This window comes from Ptychodera flava, chromosome 9, assembly GCF_041260155.1.
Source record: "Ptychodera flava strain L36383 chromosome 9, AS_Pfla_20210202, whole genome shotgun sequence".
Lineage (NCBI taxonomy): Eukaryota > Metazoa > Hemichordata > Enteropneusta > Ptychoderidae > Ptychodera > Ptychodera flava.
Genome location: NC_091936.1, coordinates 29,562,273 through 29,583,129, shown reverse-complemented (window position 1 = coordinate 29,583,129; position 20,857 = coordinate 29,562,273). Strand labels below are relative to the sequence as shown.

The 20,857-nt window shown below is 39.1% G+C and overlaps 1 protein-coding gene across 2 annotated transcripts; it reads right to left on the bottom strand.

The window, feature by feature from the left end:
• Positions 1-1,507: 1,507 nt before the first annotated feature.
• Positions 1,508-19,436, bottom strand: LOC139140603 (transcriptional regulator ATRX-like). Of its 2 annotated transcripts, none has more exons than XM_070709948.1 (12): positions 19,049-19,436; positions 17,774-17,913; positions 16,686-16,831; positions 16,114-16,243; positions 15,535-15,601; positions 14,748-14,809; positions 14,536-14,581; positions 13,744-13,789; positions 9,917-10,096; positions 9,389-9,506; positions 8,764-8,912; positions 1,508-8,349 (listed from the first exon to the last, which is right to left on the bottom strand). In XM_070709948.1, the coding sequence occupies exons 1-12, from the start codon at positions 19,113-19,115 to the stop codon at positions 5,157-5,159; spliced, it is 4,344 nt and encodes a 1,447-aa protein (XP_070566049.1). In that variant the 5' UTR covers positions 19,116-19,436; the 3' UTR covers positions 1,508-5,156. The 2 variants fall into 2 exon arrangements, with proteins under 2 accessions (XP_070566049.1, XP_070566050.1); XM_070709949.1 differs by having other exon boundaries at positions 19,183-19,319.
• Between the last annotated feature and the right edge of the window lie 1,421 nt (positions 19,437-20,857).

Sequence of the window (20,857 nt, the reverse complement as noted above, 5' to 3'; positions counted from 1 at the left end):
TTTTATATCTACATTTTATTATGACTTTGAATTTCCTTTTGTTTGTTTCACCATTATCAACCATCATGAGATAACTGACGATAATCTACCAGGGTACACCAGGATATGAAAGGTCTTTACTATTACTGTATTTTTGTAAATTTTACAAATACATGTTTACAAATACATGTACTCAACTTTACTAGATTGGGGGGGGGGGGGTCAGTCAAAATTTTTGTGTTACAGAGGGGGGTACTGAAATTCATCGGGTTGATGAGTGGGGGGGAAATGTTTACTCAAAATTTCAGTTTCTGATGACATTCCTCTGACCCCCTCCCCAGGCTGTGAATTATCAGTGACGGATCCATTACATAATAATCTTTTGATGAGAATTTGTAGGACTCTCTTCTTGTGTTTTCATACCACATACTTTTGAAGGTAAAATAACAGGAAAGCCAGGCTTAATAAACAAACAAAAATACAACCAAATAACAATACAAACAAATAACAACCAACCAACCAAAAACAAATAAGTAATAAATAAACAAATAACAAACATAAACCCAAGTAAATATATATATATATATATATATATATATATATATATATATATATATATATATATATATATATATATATATATATATATAATATATATATATATATATATATATATATATATATATATATATATATATATATATATATATATATATATATATATATATATATAAAGAGAAAACAATAAATTGAAAAAGAACTGAAATAATTGACCAAACAGCACATGCAACATAGCAGTATTCCAAATGCTATGTCAGTGTCACTGTCCATACTCCCACAGTGGGTTTTGAAGTTCCAAGTGTTGTTCAGTCAATTATTTCAATTCTTATTCAATTTATTGTTTTCTTTTATATTTATTTATTGGATTTTTGTCTGCTAGTTGTTTATTTGATATTTATTACTTGTTTGTTTGTTTTGTGTTTTTGTTTATCCTGGTTTCCCTGTTGTAATATCAGTCACGTTTGATTCTTCTCCAGTTTTGAAATTTTGTTCAATCACAGTGAACATAAGTCTCCGATAGTTTTTGTTGTTCATTTGTTTTTGTTGTTTATAATCAACCAAAGTGCAGGTCTCCCCTCTTAACACAGAAACTTTAGAAAAATTAACATTCAAATAAAATATTGCCATTCGGTGTGATGAAAACAAAACAAATTTTTGTGCAATGCCCATTTATTCAGTACCTCTCATAATGTTCATTTTTTGCCTGACCCCTGGTCTCACTCACTAAATAGATCAGAGCTAGTTTTCACAGTACACAACAACCTTACAGTTCAGCTAAAAATGCTGAAGCGTATTAGATGGACGTCGGAAGGATGTGATTTTCCCCCATATTACTGCAATCGTGGCATACAAAGACCTGAGAGTCCATCGCCCCCCCCCCCCCCCCCCATGCTGTGGTAGATATTTTGAGGAAATTACGCACGATTAAAGTGGGATGGTGGGGCTAAAGACACACTCTCACAACAGATTTAACAGGTTGTCGAAATGAAGAAATCATTTTAATTGAAAATTAGATTGGCAAATTTTCATCTTAAACAAGTCTAGTTTTTATGAAAGACAATGTGTTTCAATGGATCAACAAGTGAAACAATGATTTGTGGAGATAAAAAGATTTAGGTTCTCTTTATAGAACCACAGTATTTATAACTCGGTACTCTGCTGATACTGGTTAAAATGTCATGTGCAACCAAAAAGTGTGACACTAAAAAAGCTGGATGATAAAGTGTACTTTCACAAAAATAGAAGAAATATTTGCACTCACAGTACATTCTTATTAAACTGATGTGTATACTCACACTGTATTGTCCAAAGATAACATGCATAGGCTTGATCGTATTATTTTTCGTGCTTGTACAATGTAGGTCTAAAGTGAAGTTAAACTCAGAAATCTGATCACCATGGAAGTTTGAGAATGACGCCCAAGGCAGATAGACAATCTCATTTAGCCTGAACATTGACCCCTTCAGTTGCCCCACTGTCATATTCTGGCAAGATACCAGATTTTTAATTGTTTGAACTTAAAAAGAACAAGCCAATTAGTTACTGTAACAACAGAAAAAAAAACTACTGTGAAAAGGAGGGAAAACCCAAACTGCAAGGAGAACGACATAGAATGCCCAAAGGCAAATGGTTGAGGTATATATTGTTACCAATTTGATGACTAAATGACTGTTATTGGGATGAGAGTGGGTAGATTATCACATTTCATACGAAGTATCATGCATATGTGTCATACTTGCTTTAACGTTAAAATTTGATTTTGCATAAAATGAGGACAGAGAGTAAGGATGTTGTCGACACTTGTAGAATGGAAAGTGTCACTAGAATTGTCCTGTCATACTGTAATTAAGTGTTCTGCTTTCTTCAATGTGCTCCTGTACATTTCTGGACACAGCACATATGCCTAGGATTCCCAAAGCACATGATTGCATTATTTTGTTCAACACCAAATACTGAAATACTGATAACATCACTTTTCATCATGAATACAAGTAGTTTGGATATCCACAACATCAGTGAAGATTAGTGGGGGATATAGGCAACCTTATAAAAAACATTGGTTACCTAGGGAGTCACTTGGTTTTTAATAACAAGTTGCCAAGGGAGTCACTTGGGTTTGATATAGAGTCCCTTGCCAGTGGCGATATAGGAAAACATTGTTAATACACATTCAATGGTTTGTTTCCAATAACCTTCACTCATGCCAAGGATTTTAATATCACTCTAATATCCATGCATATTTGACTTCAAGTTATCAAGTATCAGGGGAGAGAAACTGAAACAGAGAAAAGTGTGGAGACATTTTCTGGTGAGTGGATAATTTGAGGGGAGTTGCAGCAATGTTGTGCTATGACATAGTAAACGGCAGTTTGGGGCTGAACATTTTCACTTGGAAATTCTGGATTGAGAGAATGTTGAAAAAAAACTTGGCAAGGGCATAAAACAACTTTTTTAGTAAGTAAAAGACAGACTTTGCTGCAAAATAAAACTATCAGTGTTTCAGTCAAATGTTGAATTCAAAGCACATATGAAAACACAGGTGAACATGATATTCTGCTTTGAAATAGCAAACTCACTCAACATATAATGCAAGGTCCTAAAAGAAATTTGAGAAGAAACTTACAAGTGTACATTCACAAAAATATAAGAAACATTTGCAATCACAGTACATTCAAGGATTTTCCAGAAGCATATAGACCTTGTGTGTCATACACATTTACCTTCCATGATAAACTTCATAAATTCATCTTCCATAGATGTGTTAAACACAAAAGGAATTTCCTTGAACTGAACATTGTCAGATATTGCATCTTTCATCCCGTGCTTTTAAACTACATTACTGTTGATAGAGTCTGATATCAATGCCTACAAAATGGTTCTTTTGGTGTGAAACTAATCACTACTTTGTGTAAACAGACAGAGTCACTGGAAACTGTCCACAAACAACTGGCACTGACCCAGATTTTTCTTGCTATGATTAACTATGGCACTTTGCTTGTAATTCTCAAGTAATTCTTATTCTGTCTCCAATTCCACCTGCACTGCTTTGTGGTCAAAGCATGGCACCGAGGAAAATGAAAGACAGTGGAGTGGCGAAGAAGCCAAGAGATTTTAACAGTTATTCAATCGGTTTTTGAACCTATTATCCAACTCCCAATGTACTCACTTTGACACAGTTGCTACTTTGTATGAAAACAGAAAATATACGCTGCATTATGCAGGGACAAGAGAACACAATACACTTGCCATTATGCCTTTTTTACTGACATTAGCAGTCATAATGCTGATTTACAATTCTGTATGATTTTATTCATGCCAACATTATGGTTTGGTCAAATGATGGTTTTTTATTTCAGTGTTGACATAGGACATCATATAAGGAAACTGAGACATCGTTGGAAGGTTCACAGCTTGACTTCAGTAGCATTTACATCATACACAGCATACCTTTCGCTATTCAGGGGATACATGTAGATTAGAGCATCAGATGTATATGAGGTATGCTCCATTGATGACTCATTGTCTCCATCATTGCATACTAAAACAATCCTCATTAAAACACTCATACATAAATGAATGCTCCGCTTTCATGCTTTAAGCATAAATGATATTTGTAGACTGAACGCAACAAATATGTCAACAGACCGTGACACATAACTGATGAAATCATTTCACAATTGAAGACATACCACCACAAAACCATCTTGGTGTATAAAAGCTTTACACATACCACAAACGTTTATACAGTATCAATACTGTGTATGTGTATATGAGTTAAAAGGAAAAGGCACTATTTTTTTAGCATGTTTCTGTGCATGAAATGCTTTCTCACGACTGATCAAGTTATTTTCTGATTGTCATTGATGATAGACCTTGAACACCAGCTTCTTGGCATGCTGAAATGCAATTTCCAACGACTTTGAAAGAAAAGGATTACAAGGTACTGTGCGATAAGATACCACAGTACAAACAACACACACGACTAAAACTCATGAGTAAGCCAATCTCAACTGTGAAATAAAATTTCTCTCTCGAAAGCATTTACACAGCACTTGCTTATTCTTTACTTCTCACTCACTTTCCAAAGAATACATAACATGAAGTACAGCTACAGGGAGGGTAACAAAGTGCGCATGGGGTAAGTGCAGACAGAAAGAGGAAATATGTTTTGCAAAAAAATTTAAAAAAACTATAGGCAATGTCCAGTTGTTGGAAATGTTCACATTTCACAGTACTGTATGTTAAAAGTTCCATAACTCGTTCCTATTTACAGCGTTTTCAATTTAAATAAAAAGTTGTAGAAATCATGCACATTCATGCACATGTACTACACAAATATTCTTTTCATATATTTAACACACCACAATGCATGAATATTCAATGCATATCATAAATATTAAGAGCCTGTCTTTTTCATATACATCTATTAGCATACATTACAGTCTGCCAGAAGCACATGAGGATTGATGAGATGGGGCATACGCGAGGGCATCACATTGGTTATTGTCTAGCGCACCACACTGTTTTTGAGTTGCATAGTGTCATGAAGGCACTGGTAGAACTGTTGATCATTGACCTCTTTGCCCTGAGAGAAAAGTTAAAAATAGATAGAGAAGCTACTTGATACGAATACTGGCCAAACTGTCTGTGTCTTTGAAAGAATACGAGTCAAACTGTTTGATGGTGTTTGACAGATTCCTCCTTGCGGTCATTGCTGACGGAGTAGCACTCCGCCTGAACATATTTCTGGTCACCCTTCTCGTAAATGCACCCTTCCGCCAGGAGGGATGCAGAATTTCCATGGAGAACCTGGGTTTCTTCCACGTCGGATGCCTCTGCCCGGATCCGTACTGGAAAACTGGTGACAGTGAACTTGGGCTGACTGGCAAAGAATGACATTTCCTTCGTTTTGGAGTCCTTGGAGAGAACGATCCCCTCAGAGGAGTTGACGGTGATTTGGACGGAGATTTCCTTGGGGTACCGTGCCTTTTTCTCGGTGTTGACTGGCTTTTATATTTAAGTTCTGGTGCACTCCTGGTGACGTGTTCATTGAAATACCCTACCTGGTGTCCGTAATTTTCAGGAGACTGGTCAAAAATTCTCCTCTTGGCCCGACTGACTGCTTCACCAGATGTTTGTGCATTGGTATCGGTTCGGAGCTGAAGAGGACTGGGTTTACCCGGGCTCGTCCTCAGACTCTGAACCGTCTTGATCGGGGACACAGCCATTAGGGCCTCGCACTTCAACGGACTTGAATTCTCAAGGATGGGGAAGTCTACCTCGTGGTCACTTTCATCCAAAACCAGCTGTTCAAGAATAATTCCATCTTCTGCGGTGTAAGGCACACCGACCGGCCAGTTCAATGGTTTGTTCTCATTCATGAGTGACTTCCGCGCTGATTTTCTTGGCGAGACCGAAGTTTTCCTGCTTTGTCTCTTCCTTCGAGGGCTTGAGAACACCTCAGAGGCTTTCCATTTGGGAGATGATGTCGGCACTTTGGCTTTTCTCTTTGGCGTCTCCCGTATTGCTGCAAACTCCTGGGCATTCCTTACCCCCTTCTTAAAGGTGGGAGAGCAAGACGGGAGCTGCTTCCCATTTTTGATGCCTTTCTTGAAAACTGGAGATCTGGAATTGTCATCAGCGATGTCTACTCTCCCGCTGTCACTGTCCGATGGTATTTCACGATCAACCAACGCACCTTCTTGAAGTTGATCGACGTGACTGTGATCGCTCCCTCCTTGCTCTCTTGTCATGCTTGTTTCAGTGTTGCTGACAGTTCTTTTTAAGATGTTGTGTGCGCCTGAAGATGTCGGCCAACTTAGAGTTCTGCAGTGTTTGGCCATCCCAACAACAGTGGTAGTACTGTCCAAAGGTCTTTTGAAATGATCCTGAGAAGACTGTGAGCTTGGAATGATGGTCTTTGAGTTTGAACTACACGGTTCTTTGGCAGGACTTTTCAGAACTTGCGTACTTTGCTGTGACTGCCTTTCTGTCAATTTTTGTTCCCATTCTTTCAGAAGCCGTTTCCTCCTTTCCTCTTCTCTTTCTTTCTGCAGCTGTTTAGCCCTCTCCAGTTCTAGGGCTTTCTGTCGCTGCCGTTCTGCAAGTAAGAGTCTCTGCTCTCTGATGTTCGACAGCATTGAAGACGACATTCCAAAGGATGTCTCTGTGCCTGACTCGCTGAACTTTTCAAAGGCAGACCGACTGTGGGAATCCAATTCCTGTGACTTGGATGTGCTTCCAACACTAGGGAGCCTATCTAAAGTTCTGTTTCCAACACTGTCAAGTCTCTCAACAGTTTTCCTTCCAACACTATCCTGCCTGTCGACTGTCCTCCTCCGCGGAACTGAAACACTCCGTGGAACAGCAAATCCTCCACTTGATGGGACAGCTGTGTGACAAGTCTGTGGCTTTGATGGGCTCTTGTGCACTGAACTCTCTGTAAAACATATGCTGCTCTGGAGGCGGTTTTCTTTCGCGCTGTCCTCGTCAAGCGAAGTCAAACGCACTGACGTTGTCGACACCCTTCTTTCGAGAAACCCTGACAAACAATTGTCCCAATCAGACACTCCTGAACGGTATGACATAGTTTCAGCTTTGCCATCTTCAGGGTTTACAACAAAGACGTCGCTGTCGCCCTCTTCGATTGGGTCTGGCTCTGATGGAAGGACCACAACATCAAAGGCGCTCATCATCGCCTTCAGTTCCTCAAGATGGTTCTTAGTCCTCTCGATATCACTCTGAGTAAATCCAGAGAATTCCTCTATGCTCAGCTCACTGGAAAATATTCTACTGATTGATGGCTGACGTTCTCGAGTCTTCGATTTGACAGGTGAAGAAGGCACACGTGCAATCTTTTTAGGTGACGTCGATGTTCCAGCCTGGCCTTGCTTTCCTGTGTCAGTGCATTGATTGCTCTCAGACACGCCAGGATGCTTTTGACGTTCTTTACTGCCACCAGCAGGTGATGACACTGTCCTAGATGGCGCCTTTTTGACATCCTTACTGATGTCATCTTTTGGTTGCTTTCCACTGCTCTTTGACAATATCTTGTTGATGGTTTGGTTTTTACGGTTCTTGTCCCCTTTTGCAGTGCCAGAGGCTCTTTTGGCAACATTCCTGGACGGGCTTGGTTTTGGTGCGGTAACTTGCCTTTGTGACACTTCCCCATCTTTGTCTTCTTGTGTCTGTTGCTCTCTGGCAGCCTCCCTTTCTTTCCTTGTTTTCTTTTTCGGTGAAGAGTTCTTGCTTTCCTCGGTGGCTTTACGTTTTTTATCAGAGCCCTGCGATCCCCCTTTCTCATCGAGAGCTCCATGGGACGGTATTGCACTTTGAATTATTTGGTCTCTCCTGCCCTCATTATCACTGTCCTTGTCCTCGTGATTCACACAATCTTGCTTAATGTCTTTGTCTTTGCACCTTTGATTCCCTAGTCCGCCAGCAGCTCCAGCCTTCTTTGTGGATGAGTTCCCTTGCTTGACTTGTCCACTCCCTGAGATGTGACTGAGTTGCACGTTGTTGGCATTTGAATTCTGAGTGTCCCTGCTGGGCCTTGCCAGTTTGTCGCCTGTGCCGTCTGTCTGACGATGATGGGCTTCCTGAGGTGTGGAGTTTAGATGTGCAGTTGGATCCTCTCTTGCCACGGTGCCGCCGATTTCCAAACTTGTATCATTCAGGCTGATTTTCCTCTGCGCCGGGGAAGGTGACGAGCCTTTAGCATCCTGGTTTTTCTCTTTACCCCTTTGAGGTTTGACCCTTTGACGTGGTGGAGTCAAAAGACGTACTGCATCTTCTTCGAACTCTTGGATTCTAAAATTGGAAAAGGACAATGTAAAATGTTATGATGCACATTCACACACACTTTGAAGGCATTTTCATGATCTGGTAGAGTGGAGCTACAATTTGATAAGTAGTACTTGGTTGTGATAAAGTTAACAAGATTTGCCGTCATGACATAACTGCATTAAATTTTCAAGAAATATCCAGAGAGAGAATTTGTATTTTTTCCTTTGCAAAAACATACTATACATATCCTGCTGATATTCATTCTGAAGAATTAAGTTATGGCAATCATTTTCAATTCATATTGAATTTCTTTTTATGTTTGTTTTATGGATTCAATGTATTTTTTAAAATGATTTCTTCCTCAGTGGCAAGAAGTGATATCAATAATGGTACCAGTGGGCAAAGGAGAAGTGGTGGATGTATGTAAATTTGACTTACTTGTCAAGTTGTTCTTTTGCTTGCGAGTGAAACTTGAGGACATCTTCAAGGAATCTTTCCATGTTAGGACCTTCTGATACCATAGCATCCAGGCTTACGTAGTTTCTGGGTTTACTTACAAACGCTTGATGGGTGTCACTTTTTAAATGCTGCAGAAAATGGCATAAAAGAAGATGTACCTGTAAAGTCTACCCCAGAGGCTGGCATAGTTAAAACTCATTAGCTCTTCATTACATGCCGTATTTATTGACGTTGCGCTCCCCTTAGGATTCAATGGTCACTTGTTGATGACTTAGTGGGCAGCACAGTCATTTGACCGAAAGTGAACTGGAACTATTTTAAACTAGACGACTTCAGGATTTATTAAATCCTTAAAAATTACATGTTTTACATAGGAAATCAGGTTTTAAGAAATAAATCACTAAACCGCATAACAGTGATTTAAATATATATCAATGCACTGTCTGATGCTGAAAATCGTTCTACTTTGCAATGATTTTCATATAACTTAAGAAAGCATCTGACTCCAAATATTTGAAGTGATTGGAGGCATTACATTACCCATCTCACAACATAGTACATGTTGTGAGATAAATACAGGAAAGACCATTGGTGTATAACTCACCAGCTCTAAATCTGTGTACTGTATTTGACAGCATTCACAGTATCCTCTCTTTTGTTTCTTGGCAAGCCTTGCTTCAGCCTGTTTCCTTGCTTCTCCCGCTGTCATCAGACGCACCTTCCTGTTATTGAGAGGGGAGTTACAAAAAATGCCAAGAGCAATCACACAAGTACAGTGTATGTTGATTTACCATCACAAGATTCATAACACATGGAAAAGTTTCAGTTGAAGGTTGAACTTTGTTTTTCAGTTTTGCATTATGATCTTATTTTAGCTGTTATTCTTACAAACTCACAATTTTCAGCCAGTAGAACAACTTAATACTCTCCAATCTTACAACAATATCTATGTTTAGTATTATTACTATGAATGTTGGCAGTAGCATTATTGCATCATGGTGAAAGGGGGTGAATGCTATAATTAGTGTTTATGGAAGTTCAAAAGAAACTAGGGCCTGCACACTTACAGAATTACACTAACAACATAGTGTGCATTCTTAGAAAACTTGAGAAGCATTTGCTTCTCACTGACCTTGATGGTGAACTCTGTGACTTTCTAGCTTCCCCTTGTTCTCTATTGCCCCTGTCTTCACTCCTCTCAGCACCATTGTCATCATCATAGGCAATGCCATCATAGGGACACGCCCCTGGTGTTGTGTCCAAACCAACAACTGGCCACTGGGATATTTCTTTGACAACAGGTCTGTAATGGCTGTTGGTATGAGGAAAATGTAAAAAGTACATGTATATCAGCAGGGTGCTTACACAACGTAGCAGCTACTTGTTTAACCCTTTCACCACCATGGTTTAGCCAAAACCCATTGTTATCAATGGTGATTATGGACCTGTTTACAGGGAATTGGGGTGAACAGGTCAAAAGATGTCAAACAAATCTGGGCAAACGCGTCTGCTGTTTATAACCTAAAAATGTATGTTCCAAAACTCATGTTACCCAAGAATCACACACACATCATTATACTGGGACACTTGTTGCATGATGTTGCTTTCCAATTATCCAACTTCTATCTCCCTGTACAACAGAACATTTCAATTGCACCTGCCACTTGAATGCCTCACCCCATTTCCAACTTGGGCTGGGGGTGCAAGGATACTTAACAAAGGATGGCCTTGTCTCATTTTGGTAACAGTACAGATGACACAGCTGGGGACACGTATGAGGAAATCACACTAAATACAGGGCTTGGGTTTAACCCTTTCACCACCATGGTTTGTCCCAAATCCATTGTTTTATATGGTAAAGTTGGACCACAGGGCGTTGTCTACATGTCCGTCCCCAGGGGTGGGTAGGTGTTTCGTTGTATCGCTAATAAAGATATATTCTACCAACCTTTGGTATTTCGTCTTAACTTAGGACTGCCCTTGACAATCTTGCGTATACGTTTTATCAACATGCTGCGTCTATTATATGATGAGTTTGAGTGCCTAGTTAGCCAAAGTAATCAAGGTAATTACTAATCTGTGGACGCTCTCACCAGATTATCACCGGATTAAATTTGACAAAGTCAACAACGAACGCACCAGCAAGGTATAACTGAAGAAAGGGCTGAAACTCTCAAAGCAATGTTCACAGAAATCTACTTTACAATGAACATTTCCTAATTTTTCGAACGTCAACAGTTTTCTGACATGTTTAAACGGGGACAGGCAAATTTATGCCTTCGTCGGTTGCTTCTTTGAGCAATAGAACACTAATCGAAGTGGTGGAGTCAGTGTCCCGATGTGGTCCGTCAGACCGGAAGCCGGAACTAGAAACCTTTGACCTTAGAAATGTTTAGTTTAAGCCCACATGATCGATAGAGGTAAACAAATTAGCCAACATGCTTTGGGATCGAGGGTCAAGCTCATCGGTGTTTATAAACACAGACATGACAATCTATGTGTTTTTGACTACAGCCGGTCATCGTTTGGGGGAGGAAACTCGCCGCTTGTTACATAAAAACTGACTAGTCGGCAAAAGTATTTTCATGCCTTATATATGCTTATTCGTTTCAAGACGAGATGAAAGCTGCGAAGACACATTGGAAGCACAGTATAAATACTCAACCAGGTTGATCTATACGTTGGGGAGATATTGATGTCACGGTCTTGTCGAACGAAAACGGGGATGTTTAGGCCATAGCAAAGACGATAAATCAGTCAGCTGAATAAAACGAATTTTTTTGGACACCATATCTTTTTATGTCAGTTTTTGAACCCGCGTGAAACCCTGCGTAACAATGTAATAACTATATATAATCAAAACCTTTTGGACATATCTTTTTATGTCAACGTTTGGACACGCTTTAGAAATGCATGATATAGCATACTGTATATGTCTGACTGTCGGGGAAACACTTCTTGCGCTGCTGTCGAACTCAGTCGCGCGATCACGATGTCTTTCCCCGTCTTTCCCTCGCACATTCGCTTTACCAAAAATGTGTTTCTGTATAAAACCGCAGCTTTATAGTTAAGGATGTTAGACTTCGAAGTTTATGCAATCCATCATCATATGGCCACCCACCCTCTCGCCTTTACATGTTGTGTGGGATTTTGCTCAGAGTTCACTACAATTTGACTTAGGCTTTGTCGACTGATAGAATGGAATAACAGAGATGTGTACATCGGACACAAATGCGAATGCACTGTTTTTTTGCGCCTCCGTCGGACTCAGTTGCTGTGTCTTTCCCTTGCACGTCAGCTTTCTCGAAAATGTGTTTTGTATAAAGACAATTTTACCGTGAAGGATGTGATCCCTCAAGGTTACTAATACACTTGTCGATTTGATATGCGAAGACACACTGACTACCAATTATTTATTAGTTCTCAAACCTGGTGAAAATCATTCCGCGACACTAATCGATTATATGTCTTTTGGAGAACTCCTAAGAACCTGACATGACCCTTGTTTGATGCGTTAGGTAGTTGAGTATAAGGATTGATAAAATAATGTATCAAAATATACACAGATTCACGCGACTGCACTATCATATTCTTTGCAGCTCAATGACGTTTATGGCCGAGAGGGCGGAGTCTCAGACCCAAGGGAGCATAAGCAGTATGCAGTACATTGCATGCTTTCCATGCAAAATCCGGCTTTGACTAATGTTCCCGTCCTGTTTCCGAGCATAACTTTCGAGCTGCGTAGCTAGTAATGTCATGGATGTTACATCCATGGTAATGTTGAGGTCAAGATATCAGAATCGTTCGTGTTCGAAATGCTTTTGTTTGCAGAGAGAACACTCGACCTTCTTGTTTGTGTTTTAACTTAGCACATGGGGTCAATTGAAAAATTCAAAGCAAAATACCGCGGTGTATAAAATCTGCAGGCACGTAGTCACCAACCACAACACTGCTTGTACTGCACAGCACACAATCGGTCGTATGTAAAACATGTCTTTTAATATTTGAAAAAGAAGACTAATACAAAAGTGTACGTATTGCAAGAACGCAGTTGATAAACTGGACAAGTTGAAGGCGAGCTCGAACGTCGAGTTAATAAAGTCTTTTCCGTTCTTGTTCTCGACTAACACGGAATTTTTCAATATACCCATGAAGTCTGATTCAGTTCGATGCGGTGTTAGGCACGTCGACCAACGTGGTTTTTGCCGGGCCAGCAGGAAGAGTATAAACACATCTCCGATACGTTACCAAGGTGTGTTCAACACATACCACGCATTCCTGGGAGGTCCTCCTTTCCGACCTGTTCGTTTACAAATGAATATTCAAGTTTGTTTTGCCTTCTGTTTGTTTCTGAATACATGAATATAAAGTGTCCACTACTTTTACGGACCACCTCTGGACACGGCTTTTGAGAGTTTCAGCCCTTTCTTCAGTTATACCTTGCTGGTGCGTTCGTTATTGACTTTGTCATATTTAATCCGGTGATAATCTGGTGAGAGCGTCCACAGATTAGTAATTTACCCTTGATTACTTTGGCTAATTAGGCACTCAAACTCATCAGATAATAGACTCAGCATGTTGATAAAACGTATACGCAAGATTGTCAAGGGCAGTGCTAAGTTAAGACCGAAACACCAAAGGTTGGTAGAATATATCTTTATTAGCGATACAACAAAACACCTCCCCACCCCTGGGGATGGACATGTAGACAACCCCCTGTGGTTGACCTGTATACAGGGAACTGGGGGTGAAAGGTTAATCCTTATCCTATTAGCCCTATCACTTCCCTGGCCAAGTCAGTAGAGTGAAGTGGTATGGTATGTTGCCTTTTCTTGGATATTATGAAGACAAGTATTGAAAGAAGAAAAAATATATAGCTGCATCCACAGCTGATATGCAAAATTTGAATATTTTTTGAAGATAGTGAGGCAGTCAAAGAGTAAATGCTACATAACTTACCGACTGCTATCTTCAACTTTCAAGTATGGAGTCTTCACTGTGCGACCTACAATATCAGACCATGTACTTCAAATGAACGGTGGCCAAAACATATTAATCTGCTTTACACCATGTCTCGTTCAAATTTTACCCTGTGCACATGTATAAGTCTAAGGCAACTCTTTTAGTACTGTACAGTTGGTATTCAGACTGTATTTTCCACATTGACATACAAACGTATGTAGACAATTTAATGACTTCTTTGATGCACCTATCTCACTTTGTTGAACTTTCAAACGTATGAAAACTATTATACCCATGACTTGATTAAAGATGTCAAAAGCACACGAGGTATTTTTGGGAAATGGAAGGATATTAAAGACCATTCCGTAGAAAATAGGTGTGACTCCTGGTATATTTCAGTACCTCACTAATGAATATTAAACCTGAATATTGTCATAGTGAAAATGTAGTGAACTAAATGATACATTTAATTGCCTATTGTACACTTCATGCACATAGATACTGAATCAGTTATGCAAGAAATCCCTTGTACATCTGTACCTGAATTCATTAGTCAGCAGCAACAATAAATAGCACATAAATCCAGTTTGCGTGAGTGTGTGTGTGTATGTGTTTGTTATCCCACCAACTGGCTAATAGATCTACATGTACAACACATGGCAAAATGGCAATCAAGCAGGTTTTATTTCATACAGTCACAGCTCAATACTCAGCTAACCAAAGCTAGAAAACATCAATCAAATACAAAGTGCGATCAATTTATCTAGAAGTAGTTACCAATCATCTTACCTTTTCTTGAGGGTCCACCTTTTCCACAACTTTTCGAAGTTCGAGTCTAAAACAAACATCAAACAAACATTAAATTGACCAAACTAAGGTCCATATAGTATTTGTTATGTAGAGCATTTGCACACAATGAAATTGGAAGACCAGAGGGACTGGGTTAACCATATGATACACGATAAGAAAAACTACATGTTTATGTAAGCAAAAAATCTTACCTTTTTCTTTGCATCCGGTACACCTAATCTTTCTTTGTACTGAGTGATGTACTCAACAACTTCTGTAGCATTGTTAAGGATTTCTAATGATATATCAATGTATGTACATGTATATTCAGATATGGGGCAAATTCTCTTATACCATAGTGACACACTGATCCAAGACAATTTTTAAAGTTTCAAATCTGAATAGCTGGACTGTACAATGAGACAGCTGCCAATGGCCAAACTTGGGCAGTTGCAAAACTTGGAGAAGCCATATTGGATGTGGGTAATGTCAAAAATCTGCATGTACTGTATGGCCGTTCGGTGTACCTGCAAACCACTCAGTGCACATCACTTCTCTGGTAAAACTTTTTCCCAAACCCTTCATTACATCAAATACAAATATGTAAATTTTGTCAAAAATCGCTATCATTATAAATAATTTCCAATATCATTAGAATGTACATCAGTTCTCACTGGTTTTGATAATGGGCAGCCTTGGAGATAATCACATATCATACGTTTTCATAAGGACCTGAAAGAATTAGGAATTCTGGAATGCCAGTGCACTGATGATACAGATATGTAAAATGCAGTAACACTGGTTGGACTGTAAATCTGCTTTGTGTGGGGCAAACTGATTTCTTCATCATATGTTGAAACTGAAAGTGGACTGATTCCATCAAAGTCACTGGACAAGTATCTTGATTTTGTCAAGTCACATGTGTTATGTATACACATGATTGACTGCTTTGGACACAAACCTTACCAACACCATACAACCTTAGCTTTTAAAGGATACTTTCTAGTCGTTTGATTTTGGCTCCCCAATTCTTTGCATTAGTCAGCACATCTGTACTTCCCTTACTCTGCAATAAATACAACAACCAACTTACAGTTAGTTATGTGGTTGGATATACATTGTAAATTCTTGTGACATGTCAGTTAGTGCCAGCGATAGATGTCTTCGTAACAGAGTGTAAATCATCATTTCATACTGAAGTGTCTTCCCAGGCTAGAAAGATCTGCTGTTACCATGGCACTGCCATGAGATACACAAATACATGTATGTGCTGTTGATGACGGATCTCACTGTCAAATTTGTCAGTATACTGTATGGGCTTTTTTTTTTGTCTATATCTACATAATGAATTGACCTCATTAACTTTACAGGTTCTTTCCCATTTACAGATGTTGGGATTTATCACAGCAACTGTGTACTGTTGAATCAAATCTGAAGACTGCCTTGGAAATATCTGTCCGAGCACAACCTCAGCAGGAAATATTTCCTGAGGAATGTTCCATTAAAATGCCCAGGAAAAAAATGCAAGTCAAAGACTCTGGAATCACACATGACCTCCGACAAATGAGATGACCTTACCTGTGTGGTAACTGCTTTCTGGGCAATAGCTTTTCCTCTGGCAACAACGCTTGTGTCTTTACCTTTGCCATCGTTGCTGTTTGGTGAGTCCACCATCTGAGGGGAATCCAGTGTCCCCTTGGCAGATGAACTGTGTGAGAAAAATGATTATACAAACCCAGCCAGACATTATACTTTCTAATGCAGAAACTATTGAATTGGAAACGGAGTTGTCATAATTACATCACTTTGGCAAGGAAATAAACTCCATATTATTGGTAATGATTTTCATTGATTTGGTTTTCAATGTGATTATTCAACAGGTTGTGTATTCTGCTTGGTTGAATCAAAGTGGAAATAACAGTGAATGATTGGTTCCCTATAAAGCTATGTACTTGGCTTTAAGTTCAATGGTGAGTTCATGGGCTTTGACACTAACTTTGCCAAAGCTACATTCAGGGGTGAGCACTGCCAGCAATACTTTTTCAAAATCCTGTAGTCACCTTTCATCATTGCTGAAAACACTGTTCTACGTGTATTGTACACTATCCATGTGGTAGCAATACCCAACATATCTACATTTTGTGTTTTACCTTTTCAAGTTGGCTGCACTGGGGCTGGGAATGGACATGGCTGGACTTGGAGTGGATGCACCCACAGCATCACCACTCACATTCAACATCTCCTTGCGATTGGTGATTACATGGGTGACCTCTTTGCATAGAAATTTTTCAATTACCTGTAGATGTAAGAATGGAAATTATCTTTTTACTGGTTATTGTAATGATCACAGGCAAATGAATTGTGGGACTCTTCAAGAACCATTACATACCATACATGTACACTTTACGGCATAATTTTTCATGATCACTGACCCCCTCCCCCCCCAAAAGACCCAAATCATTGTGTCATTATTAATGGCAAAAACATGATCAGATACTTGAAAAAAAGAGTATAGCTCATGGTAATGAAGGACAATCTATGTAAAATTGATGCTAGCATCTACATGTAAAAACTTTACATTGGGGATTTCAAACCAAAGATTGCCTTGGTGCTGAATGTAAAGTATTACACGAGTCTAGCAAACTGTACATGTATATATAATGTTAATTATATCTAAGGCTTCAGATTTCAGTCAGAAATAAAAGAAGTTACTCGCATCATAAGATAACATGGACCAAAAGGATTGATATGGGTACAAATACACGTAAGCATTTCAATTTTTGAAAATGATCAACATTGAAAGTGTAATCCTATTGTACCCTACAGTCAACAGGTGAGTTAGCCTTCCTGTTTTTTCAAAAGAGGTCAAATAAAATTTTACATCAGTAAATGATGAAAACTAAAAGAAATCTCCTGGTCTTGTTTCCCTAAAGACTTAGCATGACACAACACATGACAAAGAACACTTGTCATGGCCAATCAAGAAAACTCCTGCCGATGGTGTTCAACATTCTGCATGTTGTACAGTGTACATGAATGTCTGTGAAAACTGAAAATTTGAGGTAAAGATCATACCATAGACCCTCGAGGGTCTATGATCATATCAATGATCATGCCAGTAGACTAACTTCAATGGTCTAGCTGATGTTAACTTAAAATACTAAAATCCTTTGTTCTTTACAAAGTTTTCTAAAACTCAGCTGGTAAAACAAGTGATGGTTTAGATTTTTGGACTTACCCCTCCAAGCTCAATGATGTCCTTTTCCAGGTTACTTGCCTTGCCATAGTTATGTAGGTCTAAATAAAATACCTTCCCCCTCAGGGGGTTTGGATCTATACCAGACCTTTTTGCCATTTCTTCTGTCAGCATTTCATTTCCTGTAAAAATCAAATGAACATGACATTCAGTTCAATTTGCAGATTTTACAGTATGTAACAGAGATTTAACCCTTCGAGTGCTGTATTTTTTCCCACCAAAATTTTAGTGCAACATTTCACCATTTTTAAGAACTTTTCTGTAATTTTTTTGATAATTTTGGACTAAACAAACATAACATTGCATTGGCCACAGTCTTTTATTAAAATTTTGGCAAAAATCTGACAAAAATTGACTGAGGTATGTTTTGTAATGGCAACAAAAATTGACTTTGGCACTCAAAGGGTTAATGATATTACAAATCAAAACACCAAAATCATCATGAAAATTTGGCAAACCTTTAATACTGGAAGGACCAGTAGCTGTAATGTTTGATGATTTTTTCACGATTTTTGCTCTTAAATTTCTTGTTCTAATAATCCCAAAAGCATGCGGAGATCCACAATGTTGAGCTTGTCAACTCAATTTGTGCATATGCAGTTTTGTTGTTGATAAGTGAATTCTGGTCTGGACAGGAATTTAAATGTAAACAACAACAGTGTATTTCACACATGTTGATGCTGTGATGACAGGCTAAATAATTTCCAAATACTTTTTGGAAAAGAATAATAACTTGCAATTGAAATTACAAAAAAACAATGGAAAAAATCAGCAAAAGTTACAGCATGGAGGTAACAGCGATATGTGTATACATTATGTATATTTGAAATAATTTAATACACATCCAAACATGGCATGATATCGAGTTAAACCTCGAGAAAATATCTACGTCATCATTAAAAAAAAATTAATTCTGAACGTGGAAAGGCAATGCAATGGGAGGGGTCAGCCAGAGGTGAAATCTGCAATATTTTTACTGCTGTGATCCCAATGTACACTATACAGTTCAGATTCTTATACAGTGCTTCTGAATTCTTGCGAAATCTGTTTGCGTTGAACTGATCCAATCGTTGAAAGTTTACCTGGGAGAATAAATGACCCTTTAGCGATTGTAAGTGAGTATCCTGGTTGACCTTTGCAGACCAGGTCACAACTGCACTGTACCATCGCTCAGTTACTGAGCAAACGGACAGCGTGGGATTTAAAAACTGGAAAGGCAACGATAAACACTAGAAGTTAGAACCGTTGGGTTCTCACCTTTGCTGCCTGGTCGATCTGTCGTCCGCCGTTCTTTGGCTTGTCGCCGTTTATTCGATGATGACATGTTAGAGTTGCATATGAATACTACAAGTCCACTGTACACAAAGCTTCAACCACAACACACAACAAACCTTGCAATAGCTTTCAAGCGCTGGACGCCTCGCACAGCTGTCCTGCCAACAATACCGATTTGTGAGCTGGATACATCAAAGATAAGCACAGGCAGCTCTTCTTTTAGATGGCATATATCCATATATTTTGCATTCGTAACTCATGTTATGCATGCACAAACCTGCGGAGCTAATTCCATGCTGCATTGGATTTTAAATGATAGTACTATTAAACGATTCACATACACCCTAAATCCGCCATATTGGATATTCTTAAGGCTCCCTAGCTTACCAAAAAGAATTACAAAACAATTTTCTACTCGTACGACATTTTTCGCAAAGGCAGTGCAATTTCATATACGTTCTAAAAACAGAGGTGTTACTACGTAATTTAAAGTTCTGTAAAGCTTTAATGGATGAAAGTCAAGAAAAAAACCAAATCGTAAGCTTGAGGTCACGTATCTATCGAGCCATATAAAGATTTATCCGTATCTAAGACGGTCTTATAGAACGATTTTGCCGCCATATACCATAATCCTTTGCGACGATATAGCATACAACAGAATGTTCAGATGCGAGGATATGTGTGGAAGGTATGTGGGTTGGTCAGATGTAAAAAACCTGATACTTGCGTGTTTGCATATACCCATTCACAAGAAACTTCAATGGAAACAGGTTCTTTATCAACTCGCCTTACACAAACTTCATTTTTAAAGAGGCCGCCCTGTAGGCCTTGGCCTAAGTTTAATCACAGGCCGAACAAAAAAATTGTGCTGTTCCTATAGGCCTATTAAACCCATCCTAGGCCTATCCTATTTTTTACCTGCCGACCCTAAACTTTTTAAAGCTACGTAAACACGGAAGTAAAGAAAAAAGAACAAAAAAAAACCCTCGTAAAATCACGCGTTAGTTACCTGGCGTTTGATTTTAGCTTGAACGATGATGTCTTTTATGTTTTCATTCCTTTAAGGCCTAGGCCTATATGTAGGCCTAGGCCCTATGACACTTTTTTTCAGGTTTTTTGCCCACGTGTGAACACGTGGGCATATGTCGCAGCGATGTCTGTCTGTCTGTGTGTCTGTCTGTCTGTTGGTCCATTTTCTCAAAAACGGCTGAACGTATTTCAGTCAAATTTGGTAGACATCTTCAGAATTCAAATGGCTAGAACTGAAAAGGTTTTGGTGGGCGTGGCTTGGATATTAATGAAGTTATGAAAGTTTTAATTTTTCTGTTACGCCGCGTATGACAAGTGAAAACATCGACTGTTTGAGGGCGCTGTGAAATGTGCTTGTCCAGGTTGGCTACAGCTGCAGCTGGATAGCTCTGGTTTCAACCACGGTCCCTCCGTGTTTCAACCTCGTATTGAACATTAAAATATGATATTTTATTACTCATTCAACTCACTATTCAAGATAAAATATCGTTTAGCAAATTAGCTTTATCCTTGGTAATTGATTGTTTCCCTCGCTGCTCGATCGCCAGAAATGAGTACATACGTTCTTAGCCCTGCGTACGATGCTGTGTGTTCCGCTACAGCTAATAGCCCCGCACACCACAGCCCTGCAAAGGCCCGTACGTAGAGTTGGTGACTTCAATCCTTTTTGGACTTGACGTAAAAAGCCAATTACTGCCGAAATTCAGCGTTCTTGGGCCCAAGTCGTATCCCTGCCTACCTCAGCTACTCGATCGCTTCCAA